The 16,590-nt window shown below is 44.0% G+C and overlaps 1 protein-coding gene across 10 annotated transcripts in view; it reads left to right on the top strand.

Annotated features, from left to right (window-relative positions):
* Nucleotides 1-16,590, top strand: part of ST3GAL3 (ST3 beta-galactoside alpha-2,3-sialyltransferase 3) — a 202,714-nt gene that overhangs the window by 12,314 nt on the left and 173,810 nt on the right. For 8 of the 10 annotated variants that reach the window (XR_012624126.1, XM_074832220.1, XM_074832228.1 and 5 more), the window contains one exon: nt 2,971-3,115. Coding sequence is in view for 9 of the 10 variants with exons in the window: in XM_074832220.1 (XP_074688321.1) it covers nt 3,001-3,115 (115 nt within the window). In the remaining variant the exon portion in view is untranslated. Of the gene's footprint in view, nt 1-2,098; nt 2,201-2,570; nt 2,589-2,970; nt 3,116-16,590 lie in introns of those variants that run through there. The other 2 variants (XM_074832221.1, XM_074832226.1) reach the window with 2 other exon arrangements.

The raw sequence follows: 16,590 nt of genomic DNA, 5'->3' as shown, positions 1-16,590 counted from the left end.
CCCGCCAGCTCTCCCTGCAACCTGTGTGGGCTCTGCCTCTCACCGAGAGCTGGGCAGCGGGCTTGAGCAGTGCTCAGCTGGCCCTGCACCATCCAAGGAGATGTCTGCCAGTCAGCTGGCACCTGGGCTTGCCTGCAGTGGGAGCTGCCACCACACTGGACATAATCTTAGCTTCCCTTAAACTCACGTGCCTTTTTGTTTTCCTTGTGTTATCAGTGACTCATGGAGAGTGGAAACAGGAAATCATTGGGCTGCTTAGCTGTCCTGAAGATGCAGGTTTATTCCTTACGGTCTTTTTCCTTTCAGATGACTTTTCCCTCCCTGTGCCTAGTAATTTCCCTCTTTATCATTCCTTCCCTGTGCTGCCTTATACTTGTGTTTCTCACTTGCCCTGTGCCTCACGAGTGTTAGGGGTTACCCAGCAAGGCTGTGGGGCCAGTGGCTGTGGGAAGTGTGAGGTGTGGGCTGGCCCCACCGTTGCAGTGCTCGTGTGGCAGCTGTGCAGTGAGAAGGTGGAGACAGTAATGTAATGGGAACTGCGTGCCGAGGGCTGTGCGACACCGGCTGTGGAGGGTGAGCTGTGCTGTGCTGTGGGAGGGCAGCTGATGTGGTCCCTGCAGCCCAGTGTGGTCCTTGCAGCCTGGTGTGGTCCAGTGGTGGAGGCTGTGCGACACTGGGAAGCCCAGGGAGGTGACCCAGTGCCGTGCAGTGGCTGGGCAGGACCTTGTTGGGTATGTACTGGTGTGAGGATCTGCAGAAGCTGGAGAATAGTGTGAAGGCAGTGACCCAGGGCAGTGACTGGGTGCTAAACTGGACTGTGCGGTATGGCTAGGTGCAGGGTGGTGCAGTGACTGGAAGCAAGACAGGGTTGGGGGGCTCTGTGCAGTGGCTGTAGGCTAGGCTGGGCAGAGCAGTGCAGGGGTTAGAGGCTGTTCCGAGCAGTGCTTAGAGGTTGGGCAGTGCAGTAATTGAAGGGAGATGCAGTGCACTTCAATGCAGGGACTAGAGGCTAGGCAATGCAGTGTCGCTGTTGGGGTGCAGCAGCTGGATAGGAGGGAGGTGTGGTACAATGTCACAGCTGCAGTGACTGCAAGATTTGGCAGTGTCTCAGCTGGAGAAAGGTGCAGCGCTGTGCAGAGCAGTGACTGGAGCAATGAGACAATGCAGAGGCATTGGCAGGACTGGATGGGTCCTGCCGTGCCATGCCTGGAGGAAGGAATGGTGTAGGGGAGTGCTTGAAGGCACTGCAGTCATTTGGAGGTGCCACTGGGAAGCGATGCAGCGATTTGAAGGAGGAGCAATGCCAGGCAGTGACTGGGGAAGTGCAGAGCTGTGCCCTGCAGCCACTGGAAGTGGTGGGGTGCAGTGCACTGATGGAAGAGGGCAGTGTGGTGCAGTGACAGGGGAGGGGGAGCAGCGCGGTGCAGTGATTGGAGCAGAGCAGGGCTGTGCAGCGCAGTGCAGTGAAGTGCAGGGATGGGAGTACCGCGGTGCAGTGACTAGGAACAGAGCAAAGCAGTGCTGTGCAGTGATTGGAGCAGAGCACTGCTGTGCAGTGCAGTGATTAGTGCAGTGATTAGAGCAGAGCGCTGCAGTAATTAGTGCAGTGCAGTGACTGGAGCAGAGTAGTGATTAGAGCAGTGCAGTGCAGTGATTAGTGCAGTGATTAGAGCAGAGCGCTGCAGTAATTAGTGCAGTGCAGTGATTAGAGCAGTGCAGTGCAGTGACTGGAGCAGTGCAGTGATTCGAGCAGTGCTGATTAGTGCCGAGCAGTGATTCGGGCGGTGATGATGATGATGATGATGAACTCGAGCAGCGCCGCGCCGCGCATCGGTGCGGTGATTGGCGGGGCGAGGGGGTGGGCGCGCGGGGGGCTCCGCGCATGCGCGCCGCCGCCCTGCGCAGCGCCCCTCCGGGGCGACCCCCCGCCGCCCGCCCGCCATTGGCTGCGGGCGCCTCCCGCGATAGGCTGCGGGCGCGGCCCCCCGCACCGCCCCATTGGCCGGCGGCGGCCGCTATGCGGGTGGGCAGGCGGCGCGGCGACCCGCCCCGGCGCCCCATTGGCGGCCGCTGTGCCCCTCAGCGCCGCGGCGGCGGCGGCGGCCGGTCCCGCTGCGCCGCGCCCGGCATGGCGGCGCCCGCAGCCCCGCGCCCGGGGGCCGCAGCCGGCGGCCGAGCGCCCAGGGCCGGCGGCTGCCCGGTGAGGAGGGGGGCGGCGGGCAGGGCCGGCCGCAGCGGCCGCCGCTGTTTCGGCGAGCGGAGCCCGGCGGGGCGGGGAGAGGGGAGCGGGAGGGGGGCAGGCGGCGGGGTGCCCGGCCCGCGCTCCGCCGCCAGCCCGGCGGTGGCCGTGTGTCCGTTCACGTTGCCGTTCCAGCCGGCCGGTGGCAGCTGTCAGCCGGCGGCGGCCTGCCGTCCTGCTTGGGCCGGGTGGGCCCCGCTCCCCCGGCGTCGTCCCCGCCTTCAGGGCAGCGCGTCTCGTCACCGCGGCGTGCCCGGGGCTCCCGCCGGGACCTGCGCTGCCCCCGGCCGGCTGCCGGGCTCCCGCGGGCCCCGCCGTCCGTGGGACCCCCCGGGGGGCCCTGGGCGCTGTGGGTTTGCTGTGTGGCGCGGCTGGGCTTTCCTGTGCTCGGGAGGAGCGCGGTGCTCGCGAGGCCTCGCCGGCTGTGGCGGTTCTGGGACTGATTATCTGACTTGGGCTGGGACATAAGTGCAGGCAGGGAGTTGGGCTGCTGCCCTGTCATAGCGTTCCTGCCTCTCCGGACTGGCATTTAGCCTTGTGACAAAAAAAAAAGGCAGCTGCTTAGGGTGGTAGTTCGTATTTCACTAATGTGGTTTGGGTAACTGGTGTGTTTTACCTTGTGGAGAGCAGGGGTTTGGATCTGTGCATTGTTGTGGATATGGGGTTGCATGTTTTGGAAGGAGGATTATCGGAGGAGGTGGCTCCAACCTCAACCTGTTTTTCTTCCTCAGGTCATGTAGAAGAGCAGATTTAATGTGAAGATGGGACTGTTGGTGTTTATGCGTAACCTGCTGCTAGCCCTCTGCCTCTTTCTGGTACTGGGATTTCTGTACTATTCTGCTTGGAAGTTGCACCTTCTCAGATGGGAGGATTCAAGTAAGTATGAGCATCCTGTGACTGTTTCTGGGCTCGCTAAAATGTCTATCAGATAGTTGCAATAGTACTGAGGTGGTTCTGATTTAGTAGTATTAGAGGGATGTGATTAAGCCCAATCAAATGCTGGAGCTTTTAGTATACTTAAGGGGTTGAATTTGTGATTACCTAATGCTCTTTATGGCTTTACTTTTATTATTGGGTACAAAAGCAGGTTCATGCTCTATAAATCTAGTATTAGAGACTTCAGGTCTTAGAATATTGTGTGTTACTTTATGATTCCTAATTGTCAAAATAAAGAGTCTTTGAGCTGAGACTTCTGTTCCCTGGATCTTTCTGTACATTTTAACATATCTAAGGGAAGGGTTTTTTCTCCGGTGGATTTTGATTTATTTTTTCTATAATCATATATGCTGGTTATCTCATCATCTTTGTCCTTCAGAAATCCTCATCTTCCATTTATCTTCCATGTTATTATCTGCCAACTATCTGTCATCTAAAGGATGTCTTGCAACCTTTTTAAGTCCAAAGAGACATCTGACCTCATTGAGTACAATCTGAGGATTGTACTGTGCAGTAATGCCATAGGAGGTTTTAGTTGCAATGAGATACAAATCAGGCTGAGGTTTGACTGCTCAGTTACTGCTCTTAGTTTTGCTTGTGTTGATTGCTGTCTTGCTTACATGTGAGAATTGTTTATTGAAAATATAAGAATAAGAAAACAATTCCCTCCTCTACACCTGCTGCCCAAAACACAAGCCAGCTTTCTTTGCAGCTGTTCCATGGGCTGTTTCAGATGTCTCACAGCCGACCATTGCTCCCTGGATCAGTGGCTGAGAAACACCGATCCAGGATTGTTTTTCTGTCTGACAAAAAGCTGTCGTTCAAATTCCATTATCACTGTATTGCATTTCTGTGCGTGCTGCTGGAGGTTTTTACTGCAGTGCTTATTAAACTTAGTATTTTTCTACCTCTACATGCCCCATATATGTTACGTGCTCTAAGAAGTTTTGCGTGATGACAGATGATGACTTGGATATGACATATGCAGTGCTTTGACAGGACTGCTAAGGTCTCTTGTACTAGAACAGATATTGTAAGACTCAGTTTGTAAAAGGACACACATAGTGTCTTTCGGAGCAGGGATTGTTTATTTAGGTTCGTGCTTCAGAGAGGGAGCCAGAAATCTTGATTGTGACCTTTTGAAAACTAGCACTTTTTTTGATGAGGTATAGAAAATTATTCCTGCATGAAAATAAGTACAGAATGTAGTTAAAAGAACAGTTTTGCCGTATCTGCTACCACATGATGATCTGTTACGAAATTATACCACCAACCATCCTTTGCTTTCTTCATACCACCAGAAATTGTGTTGAGACTTCCCAAGGCCTGCAAAAAAACCCTTCAGGCCATAACTGGGGTGTGAACTTTGTTAGATGTGGAGGAGAAGCTTTGTGTTTGTGTGCCATATACCAAGGTGCTGGGGCGGGTTCTAAATTTCTTCAGGTTTCGCCTCTTTGGATTTTGTGCCTTGAGTTTTGTGTGCCATTTGTTATTTTACGCCATGTCGGTCCCTAGGGAGTTTTGTGGTAACTGTGCCTTGTGATGCAGTGTTGCAAATCTATATGCAAACATTGTGGATCTCTATAGATGGAACATTTCTACCTGGAAAGATGACTTTAAGTTGCAGCCTAGTTAGAGTATTTTGTGTTGAGTGTACTGGCTGCTTTCAGGTAGCCAGGATGTTCTGACAGGAGCACTGTGAGCTGATGTCACAGACTTTTTGTTAGGTGTGTGTTGTCTTTTTTTCTAATCTTGTGTGTAAAATCTGTTCTTCATTTATTCTTGGAAGTTGCAGTGCTAGCGTTAAGTTTCTTCAATATAGAATCGTGGAATGGTTTGAGTTGGAAGGAACCTTAAAGGTATTCTTGTCCCAACCCCCCTGCCCCAGGCAGGCACACCTTCCACTAGACCAGGTTGCTCAAAGCCCCATCCAACCTGGCCTTGAACACTGCCAGGAAGGGGACAGCCACAACTTCACTGGGCAACCTCATCCAGTGTCTCACCACCCTCACAGTAAAGAATTTCTTCCTTGGGTCTAATCTAAATCTACCCTCTTTCAGTTTAAAACCGTGACCACTCATCCTATCCCTACGCTCCCTGATAAAGAGTCCCTCTCCATCTTTCCTGTAGCCCCCTTTAAGTACTGGAAGGCTGCTATAAGGTCTCCCTGGAGCCTTCTCTTCTCCAGGCTGAACAACCCCAACTCTCTCAGCCTGTCCTCATAGAGAAGGTGCTGCAGTCCCCTGATCGTCTTCATGGCCTTCTCTGGACCTGCTCAAGCAGGTTCATGTCCTTCTTATGTTGGGGGCCCCAGAGCTGGACACAGCACTGCAGGTGGGGTCTCACGAGAGCAGAATAGAGGGGGAGAATCACCTCCCTTGACCTGCTGGTCACACTTCTCTTGATGCAGCCCAGGATGAGGTTGGCTTTCTGGGCTGCGAGCGCACATTGCTGGCTCACAGTCAGTGTTCCATCCACTAATACTCCCAAGTCCTTCTCCTCAGGGTTGCTCTCAACCCTCTCATCACCCAGCCTGTATTTGTGCATGGGATTGCCTTGACCTGTGTGCAGGACCTTGCACGTGGCCTTGTTGAACTTCATGAGGTTTCTACAGGCCCACCTGTCCAGGTCCCTCTGGATGCCATCCCTTCTCTCCAGCGTGTCGACTGCACCACACAGCTTGGTGTCATTGGCAAACTGGCAGAGGGTGCACTCAATCCCACTGTCTGTGTCACCAACAAAGATGTTAAACAGACCAGTCCCAACACTGACCCCTGAGGAACGTCACTCGTCACTGCTCTTGGACATTGAGCCGTTGACTGCAACTCTTTGAGCGTGACCATGTACGTGTACAAAGCAGTGATGCTAGTTTGAAGGTCTAGCTTATTGATCTTGTCACAATTGATATAGGCTGTACCATTATTCTTTTTCTTCTAGACACTTTCATGGATTGTGTCTTAAATATCAGATGAAGCTCCTTGAAATATTAGTGTAAAGAGGAGTCTAGTGTAAGAGGGCAAAATTTTATGTGATTACTTTTGAAAACAGTTAAGGTGGTACCAGTTTTCAGTTGACCTTAAGAGTTTTGTATGTATCAAAAAATGGTTTATTTATCATGTAATTTTATGCATGAGGAACTTGGACAGATTTAAAATATGAATTTAAAAGCCTGTATTGGGAAACTTGATAGGGAGAGTTAATGATAAGCTTCTATAAATAAACATTTAGAAGTTAACAAATGACAGAATTGAAGTTGCTCATTTAACCATGGTTAGGCTTCCTTGAGCATGTGTAATATGATACAGTGTATAATAGTGCAATTATTGGTTCTATTTTATGAAGGGGAGCTTGCTTAGTTCAGTGCACAAGACAGGTGGTGCTTAATAGCTGTTTGTGGTTTTATTTTTGGAATTACAATTCAGTGTGTGACATTGTAAATTTCCTTAAGATTGATACAATAATGCTGATGTCCCCAAAGGGCAAAACTAAGTTAGATGTCTTAATTTTGGGGTGCTTAATAATCTAAGATTATTGATTTTATGTGTAAGTTCTCTTCTTACTAAACTGTTTTCTGTTTTCTTGTGACCCGTGTTTTTGTTCTGTGTAGTAGTGACTCCCTAGCTTCAGTAGTCACATTCATCTTTTCTCTGTTCCGTTCTTTGTGCTAGAGGAGGCATGAAACTAAGCTGATCCTGACATCCGACACCTTTGGAATCTCTTCAGAGACTGGTTTTAGTAAACTTGACACCTGTATTTAATATCGGACACAAGCAAATTTGCGTTAGAGTCTGGTGTAAAATACTTGATCTGCTTACTTGCATGTGTGGTTTGTTCACTTGATGTTTTAGAAAATGCCTGTGTATGTTGTTGTTATGGATGAATTTGAATGGTAACTATAAGGAATCTAGTCATTCTGAGACATGTTTTTATATTTAGCTGCTAAAGTAAATGAATAGTTAAAGTGATTTGTTTATTTGTATTTGACACCTCCGAGAAAGGAGGCTAAACTGAATAGACTGAAAGATACACATGAATGTTTCTCTTACCATCTCCATTTAACTTTAAATCTGTCCTCCTTGGGTGATGCCTTAGTGAGTTGTGAGAGATTGTTCTCCTTACTGTGTGACTCTACAACTTGCCAAAATACAAAGGAGAATAGGAAAGAATTAATTCTGTAAGGCTTATCTTTCCTGTGACAAGAATAGATTGAATTCAGCTAATGTGAACTAATTAAGGTTGAATTAAGTTCAACTGCTTGTTCCAGGCAAGACAAACCTCCAGTGACTGCTACCCCTCTCATCCTTTTAGTGAGCATCATGGCTGGCTGCTCTTCCCTGAGCCTTGTTTCATGTTGTTGGCAATATTTTGCTAGTTCTCAGACCAGTAGTAAAGTGCAAAAAAGTGGTGTGTCACACTGTGTAAATGCAGGAGGGCCTCTGAGTTCTGGTGATCATTGGGAGTGTATGAGCAGTGTTTAGGACAGAGGTAAGCTTGCCTTTTTTTTTTTTTTATTTCCTGATTTCTGTAATGCAGCTTCATTCTCTGACAGTAGTGGTAAGAGATGTACACTGTCCTTGCACGTTCTTCCCAGACAGGCAATAATGATGGATACTGCAGCCCTCTGATTAAGAGTATTGAGTTGCATGGAGATGCGCTAAGCACATAGAACTGATAATGTGGTGTGAGAGACAAACAAGGAAATAAGAAGTTTGGTATCAGGTTTAGCCGTCCTGTACATTCTAGAAAGACCTTGCAGCAATCATAACTCTGTTCATTGTGTTTCTGGACACTGACTTGACAGGGTGTTCTTACATAGAACAGTAGTGATAGGAGCAGGTTTTGAAGGTCTGAGACATGTATTGCAGCCTCTTTCCTAACAACTTCCCTGTCCCATTCCTTCCATCTTTCCTAATGCATTTGGCTCTGAGGAGGAAGGAAGATGTGAAGAAAACAGCACATGGGAAGGTGCCCCATTATCTTTGAAAAGTACGATGGGAGATGGAGTCTTGCTGACAGTGCCTCTTAGATTTGCTTTATCAGCTTGGAGGAACCCATAACTGAAGCACAGAATACAATCATGTTAAAATTTAATACTGATGTTTTTTACTTAACCTGGTATGTGTATAGCTGATCTTGCAACTTAAATGAATGTGTTGTAAGGAAGGAATGATTCCATTAAAAAATGTCATGGCTGTGGAAATACTGGACTAATTCCTGCAAGGCAGCTTTTTTTCCCCCTTTTTTTTCCCTCTCAAAGTATTGAAATATACTTGGGACAAGGACAGTGTGACGCTATTTTCCTGTTCTCTATTGTACTTCTATCTATGTTAGCATTGAATTAATTTAAATAAATATATACTCTAGATACTTTTGCCAAAACCAAAGTTAATACAATTTGTAGCTATAGATTTTGAGCTTGTCAGTTTGAAATATCTCCATGTATGTTCTGTTGTCTCTGTAAAGAAATCAAGCACTACTGTCATCTGTTGCTCCGTGTTATTTTCAACTCTAATTCTGGAAAGGCAGCCAAAGAGATAAAGCTCTGGGGAGAGATTTTTCTGAAGGTATTTCAGGACCCTTATCCTTTTTATTTTTTTTTTTTTTAATGTCTGTTTCCATGGGAACTGAGGAGACATAAACAGGCAAAACTGACTCACTTCTGGTTGCAGGTTTTTAGTCTGCTTGCATTTCCATGGAAACCAGTCTCGCAGCAAAAAAAGACTAAATTAATCAAAAGCAATCAAACCTTTATCTTTAATATAAATACTGATTTCTCTCTTTCAAAGTGAAATGGTATTTTTGCCAATTGCTGTATTAGGGACTAAAAATATGTTGAAGAAATGGATCTTTTTACAAGGGTTTGGAACGTGCATGGTCTTTTTCATGTGGCTAAAGCCTCATGGTATGTGTGATGGTATGTAGTGTGGGTACAACTGTTGTATGTTGACTTACTCGGAGTGTAGTTTCTTCAACATTAAGAGAATACGCACACTGGCATCCGACTTCTTTTCATTCTGTTGTTTAATGAAAAACAAATGAAAAGACATTCAGTTGGTGTGTCAGCAACCAGGCCATGGAGACAAAGTTGTCCCCTTGTAGAGAGAGGCATGTAATAGTTTCATGTTCAGATGCTCATCTCTGGGAGTTACTGTCCTACTTGCCTTTGCCAAAAGAAGGAAATGCAGGAGTGCTCCTATAAAAAAAAAAAAAAAAAAAAAAAAAAACAAAACAAAAAACCAAAAAAACCCCCATCTTTGGGTCAGCACAACTTGGCATTGGGAGCATAAATCTCTGATGAAAGTGGTTTGAACTAAGCTGGCTGAATTTATGGTTAGGTGGATGAGGGAGCATATCGTTTCTTACTGTAGAATTATAAGGCACTCATGCCCCTGTTGTGAGGGGTGGCAAGCAAATAGTGAGGGTAACTTTGAGTTGCTCTGTATCTATCTATGGACTTAGCCTTGGCAGGGGGTGTGTGTGTGTTCTTTACCATAGACTTTATTGCTCTTGCTGCTGCTCCCCAGGCTGAAAAGCCTGAGAGACTTTAAGCTTGTGGGCATTAGCTTTTTTTAAAAACTGTTTTGGACAGTACTATGCAGCAGTGTGAGTTTCCTGAAACAGTTGCTTTTTTGCTTTGCAGGAAGAGACTGAGAACAGCATTGAGAGGGATTGTTGTGAATTCACTAATGTTTGAGTTACTAATAACTTCAAGGTTTGTTTCATCTACTCAGCTGTTCTGTAGTCTGTTACTGCTGTACTTACTGCAGCAAAATTGAGAACAAATGTTTAGAAAGTTCTCATAACATGGATCCAGCTACAGATTTAAGGTATCTCTTTGCTACTTTTCAGATGCTTTAGGGATTTGAGGAACACAATGATGCTTTTTGAAATGTTAAAAATAGGAAGTAATGTTATCGAGGCAGCAGCGAATATTAGAAACAAAGATGTAAAAATAGGAGTTAAAACAACAGTTGTCTGGTAAAGTAACTTTCCTAAGAATTCCCCTATTGGGCTGAAATGTTCCACTTGTGTTCAGCTTGAAACTGAAAACTTTAATGCACTGTGGTGGATGATTCTCTTATCTGTGCAGAACACAGAAAAATGGATTTAGTGCCCAGAGATTGTTACCACTGTTCAAGGTAGTTTGTGCTCCTTGTTAACCTGCCAGAATAAGGAGCACGGCTAAACTTAAACTCCTGCAACTCAGGACATTCAGTTGTGGTAGTATCTCCTATAGCTATAATTGTGCCAGCTACTTTTCGTTTGGCTGGAGACAGATGTGTATGATCCTGATTCCTCTTGCTCAGGCTATTTGATGCAGCTGCACAGAACTGCCTGCCCTTTCCTCCACAGGCAGCTGCCTGTTGGCCACCAGGACAGAAGACAGAAGTCTATTCAGTGAATATGAATCAGAACTTTTAAGGTCTATGAAAGGGTTAAAAACAAAATAAAAAAAAAAAAACAGGAGTGCCTCTCTGTCTTTTAGAAGGCAGGGCTTCACAAGGTAGGCCAAAGAAATAGGGGAATGAAAGTGCTTCATCTTTTTCTGACCTGTTACTGTGTATTGAGTGAAATACCCAACGTTACTTTACAACCTTGCTGTTTTAGGGACCCTGCTGTCTCTCCAGGAATTTCTAGTGCTGCTGTAATGTTAACAGTGCAGGACAAAATTCTGCTGGGGCAATGAGAAATGATACATGACAGAGCCATCGAGGGAGGGGGCTAGCATAATGTTGCCTCGTCCTTGGGATTTCTCCAGAGGAGGGAAACTCCCTGAACACTCTTCAGGCTTTGGGAGCCTATAGGAGCAGGTTTAGCAAAGGGCACTAAGAACAAAGCACCTTAAGCACTTTGAGGATTGAGGAGTGGCTGTAATGCTGTACCTTGTACTCATCATTATTCTGTCTTCATTTTAGATTTTTCAGCTCTGGATTACTGTTTCAGTTCTGAGCTAATGCTGACTTTTTAGCAAGATAGAAAAGCAAGGTACAAGAATACTTCGCCATTCCCTACACACAGCTGGGCCTTAGTTTTGTATTCTAAAGTAGTCAGGTGCTCTTGCTTCTCTTGACAACAGCAGTCTTGTTGCTATTTATGTCCCTGTTCAAGCCTTTATATTTTCCCTCTCTGTATGGCTAGCTGATGCAGGCAATTGAGGAACTTGCCCAGTTTAAAACAGAGTGTGGTTTTATTTGTTTCGCTCAGTTGACCTTAATGTGAATTAGTGTTTCACTTGCTCAACTCTTGTGCGTTTTCTCCCTATTCCCCTCAAGTTTGAGAAGGGTATGTTCCTTTGACTTTTGATAGCTGGATTGAGATCGTGTTTGTAAGGAGCAGCACTCAGCTTCGACTACATGTAAGACACTGTGTCCTCTGATACATTTTTTTAGATGTCAAAGTCAGCAGCTTTCCCTATTCTGGAAGGTACAATGCAGTGAAAGCACTTTACCTCTCCTAGCAGTTGCTCTGCAGCTGAGTGCTTTCAGAGGTGAAAGGACTTACTCATCTCAGCTGACTGTGAACCCCGTAGCAATGAGTTCAGCTGAAAACAATACTGCGCTGTAAGGACCATCCCATCTGCCTCTGCCTTTCCTCCATCTTGTCACTGTACATCCCCTTGGCGCACAAAGCATGCTCCTCTGACCTGTAGCCATTGCAGCAATGGCTATTGTGCATTAAGATATTACCAGCCTTAATGGCAGCTCCACCCTGCCACTCGTTTGATAGAATAGATCAGACAGACTTTCTCCATCGGTTTTAGTACAGTCAGGCTGACTTGTGGCACCTTTTATGCCCATTTTAATTCTGCTTCACATCAGTTCTGCTGATGTTGTTGGGGCAATAACTGCTGGCACAAAGGAGGTAATATGTGATTTGTCTTGAGTTGGACAGCTGTTGCTGCTGTCGTCTTCTGACTGTGGCCTTAGTACTGATTCTGGCCATGTCTGCCACACTTAGGGATGTTTTGCAGAGGAGATTTTTCCTAGATTGTTATCTTCTGCCAACCTTTTTGGTGCTCTTGTCACTATAACATCTCATTTTTTGTCACTGCAGTCTGGGTTTACATCACGGTGTCAGGCTGAGGCAATAAAACAGCCAAGCCTGGGCATGACTTGCAAGGGCAAGTACAATTGGGTCATGAGGTATAGCTCTGTATGAATTATGTATCTCTTCTGCACTTCAGAAGAAATGTAATTGTGCACCCAGGCATCAAGCAAAAAGTAATTTGTACTGTGTGTGCATATCCTGAATAGATGTTTGAACCTGAGATAGTTGATTTCAAGTGGTTACTCCTTCATGGCACCATGTGATTATACTGCTTGTGTATGCATTACTTTCCTGAGGAAGTAACAGCGTGTGAGGATAGTGCCAAAATTCTAGTCAGGTACAGAAACTACAGGATGTTTCTTAAGCAGTTCTTGGTATTTTGAATAATAAAATGCCTAGACAATCCAAGATACATATATTTTTGAGGGTCAGAATTTAGCATTTTTGCTCTGTTCCCAAAAAGAAAGATCAGAATGTGTTAAAACTAGCTATTTCTATTTTTAAGAGCTTATAAACACGTATGTTGCTTGTCTTCAACTTCTTTCGGATGGTACTAGGATCCCTCCTACTTTAACTCAGTCCCTGTTAGAGCTTGTCAATTTTTTTTCAGCTATTATCCTGTGGATTTCAGTGTTAGGGGCACTGATTAAATGTGAGGTTCATCTGAGCTGCAACAGTGCTGTAAATATGCTCCTTAATAGCTCGTGGAACAAAAAGAGTTAAACACAGTGTAACTACAAAAAAGTTTAAGCAGTATCTTTTCTAGCTACAGTGAGTGTGCATATTCTGAGGAGTATTTTTGTTCAAAACACTATGCACAGGTGCATGTAGGCTTTAAAAGAAGTAGTGAAAATGAGATGGCACAAAGATCAGTAAGAGTTGAGTTTTCCCAACAGGTTAAGTAGCTGATGGCTTCCTACATACGAAGGCTTACTCTAAATAAATGTTGACAGAGTTAATAATGTAGCACTGCAATTGCATGTTTTTATCTTTGTCAGAAATTAATCTCAGAATAGCTTTAATACTATATAAGTACTGCTTTTCAGCTGTGATTGTGTCTAGAGATCCTAATAAAAAAAAATGTACTGAGACGCATTTCTTAGGATGAAGGGTGATAACTTAGAAAGGCGGAGGAAGCTGAGGCACAGGAAAGTGAAATTATTCTATGTCACACAGCAGCTCAAGGGCAGAGCTATGAATAGAATAAAGGTCTCGGGGTCCTTGATCTAGTGTCCAGCTGGCCAAATGAGGCTCGCCCTCCTGTAATTACGCATTCTACATTTGCGTAGTTCAGGAGAGCAATAACATGCTGAAGTTGCTTGCTTGGGGCAGAGACCATCTGCTGATATTTGTAAAAACACAGCAGTATTTCAAAGTACTGTATTGGTAATAACAAAACTGGTGATGGTCTGCGTGGACAGTGCTGGTGGCTTGATGTAGGTACTGTAATTAGGTATGATGTGGCTAGTGTAAGTTGCTGCTAGAAATTGCCTAAGATGCATCTGTGGAAGTGCCCTAAGAACTAAGTGTACAAGCTGAACAGTTGTGAATACTGTTTGGGGTTTTTCAGCCTTCAGATTCACCACATCAGAGGTACCATACTTTGTGCTTTCCAGCTGCGTTAATACTGCAACTGCCTTTTTCTTTTTAAAGCTAGTATTTTTTTTTATAATAGAAAAGTTTAGTTTTGCTCTCCATACTCAAATGCAGAACTCTCTTTTCTCCTATTTAAACTTTTTAAAAAAATTCTGTTCAGGCACAGACTAAGCTTCTAGAATTTCTGCTCAAAGGATGAAAAACTGAGCTTTTGAAAAGAGGGGAATAATGGAACAACAGTTCAGGGAGTTTTAACCTTAGCAATCACTAATGCTCTAGGTATAATTAGAAATCTAATTACTGTGAATTTAGTTGCTAAGACTTTTCTGCCTTTTGAGACTTGCCCCACACAATTCTATCAGGTTCCAAATAGAGCATAGGCGGTTCAGAACCATTATACTGCTAGGAAATTAGTAATGCCGCTTTTTTCTGTTAGCACTGTTGCCATAATCTCTGTTTAGAATGGCCTTATCTGAACATTGGAAAGGCTTTTATTATTTTAAAATATGATTCATTATAACATTAATCTCAATATATTTGAGTTCAGAGCTTTTATGTTTGGGTCCAGTACTTCATTAGAAGCAGAAGCCTGAGTTAATACAATGTAAGGACTGCAAATTGAATTCTAGTGAAAAAATGTGTTAATTCTGATTGAATTTTCTAAATTTGCTTCATATTTAAGGATGCTTCAGATGTAGTTTGAATATTTCTAAACTTTTGAAAGGTAAGTTAGCACATTGAAAAATAGGCCTTATTTGCATTAAAAAATATGAAAGCTTCAGTACTGTATAATAATATATTACTTCTGCTTGCTGCATATTTTGTTTTCAACAAAGTTAGTTTTATACTTACAGCCTATTGTATTATTTGAGAAATAGTTTGTGCTTCTATGAGTAGAGACCATGCCATTATATGAAGGGGCTGCCTTTAGGCTGGTGTTTCCTGACTTTTGAATGCTTTAAGTTTCTTGATGTAGTTACCAAAAATTTTCTTTTTTTTAAGAAGAGTTAAAAATGGCTCATAAACTAGAGCTAAGTACTCTTTATGGTGTAGTCTCCTATGAAAATTACACATCCTGCTTCAAAGGATGGATGGATGAAGGACTAGAGAAATGTACTGTTGTCTAGTGATTTACTGCTTTTCTGATACAGCCTTGTTGCAGATGCAGAATTCCTTCTTGTGATTAAAGGTAAGCATGGCTTCAGAAAATGGCAGTTGAGAAGTGAGAGAAACCATTATGTGAAGAACAAAAAACTTGGTATTGGGAAGTTCACTCATTTCTAGCAAAATTTATAGTTTTAGCATAAAGAACTAAGATAAGAATTTTTTTCTGCAAAATTTAATGTAATTTCAGGGAGTTAGGGGTACTTTGATTTTATTTAAGACTTAACAGCACAGCCAAAAGGTTTAAAAAAACCCCTCTTGGCTGTTGTGTATTAATTGCTGGTTCTGACATAATGCTGTGCTAGTATAAGTATACCTTGCTCAGCAGTCATGTATTTGTGCCTTTGCACGAATAGAATTACTCATAAGTAGCTTTCCTTATCCCTGTCCCTGTTTACAGTGTTAATTAATCTTGTGATGGTTCCTTTCTTCAAGGACCTGTTTATAAAAATGTTTGCGATTATCTGTATGATTATTTTTGAATTTTTCTATTGTTTGTCTGGAAGAGCCAGACAAAACCTGTAAGACAATTTACTCTGCAGCCAGCTTTGCTCTTCTGTTGTGGACCAGCTGGATTTGAGGAGTTCACACTTGTGTGAAAGTGTTTAGTAGATGTGTGATATTTACAGTCAAATCTCTCTCCCCACGAGCTCTATATAGTGTACCCGGAACTGTCTGCAGTGGTATCCCTATTACCTCTTCCTGCGTGAGCAGGGTTTTTTTTCTTGTTTTATGCTTATCTGTTTCTATAAGCAATTATTTTTTTTTAAAAAAAGGCACATTGTGTCTCATGCTTGAAGTCAAAGTTGCCTGGGATACTGTGATTTTTTTTTTTTTTTTTTTTTCTGAGGAATTAAGTTTTTTGCTTGGCTCTCTGATCTAATTTTTTTTGTTAAATGCTTTTAATCTTTGTAAAGACTAAATAACATGATAGGGTGGGTAATGTGAAATGAATTCTGGACTTTCTGTGCTGGAAAAGTTTCTGCTGAGCTCATGGCTAAGCAGCTTCTGCTCCTCTGGCTTGCATTCAGATATGCTGGAAAACTTGTTTGTATAGTGAATTGGACGAGGAAACTGATATAGTGTAAAAATACAGGGGCCTTCTCTTCCCTCTCCCTCCAGCTCTTTAGCAAATGTTATTTTTAATCCATACCAGGCAGGCTGACATGCTTAAACCAGTATTTTTGCTAAAATATTCTTGCAGCCACGCAGGTGAAGGGTCGAGCTTGAAAGGCTGTGGCTTGTTGAAGCGTGCGGTTATTGCCGGTACCGCGGGAGGGCAGCAAATGTCTTCTGCTTCACCCCTTCAGCAGCACTGCCCTGCCACGTCAAAACCTATTGCAAGTTGAATAAATATTATTTTAAAAAAAGACCCCAACCCACAAACAAATCGAAGAATGCAACATTCTCCTTTCCTTTGCAGTTACAAAGTGGCAGCTGCCATTCCCTGAGTGAACTTTAGTAAATATTACATTAAAAAAACCCAAAGCTATAGTCATTTGGTTTTAGAGTAACTTAATTTGGAGGAACCTTGCTATTCATATCCAGTCCACTACTGTTGCCAGTAGCTATTTGCATAATCTGATCAAGTCCCATCTTGTGACAAG

Source organism: Strix aluco, chromosome 8 (assembly GCF_031877795.1).
Source record: "Strix aluco isolate bStrAlu1 chromosome 8, bStrAlu1.hap1, whole genome shotgun sequence".
In the NCBI taxonomy this organism is placed as follows: Eukaryota; Metazoa; Chordata; class Aves; order Strigiformes; family Strigidae; genus Strix; species Strix aluco.
This window is presented reverse-complemented; position numbering and strand designations above follow the sequence as displayed.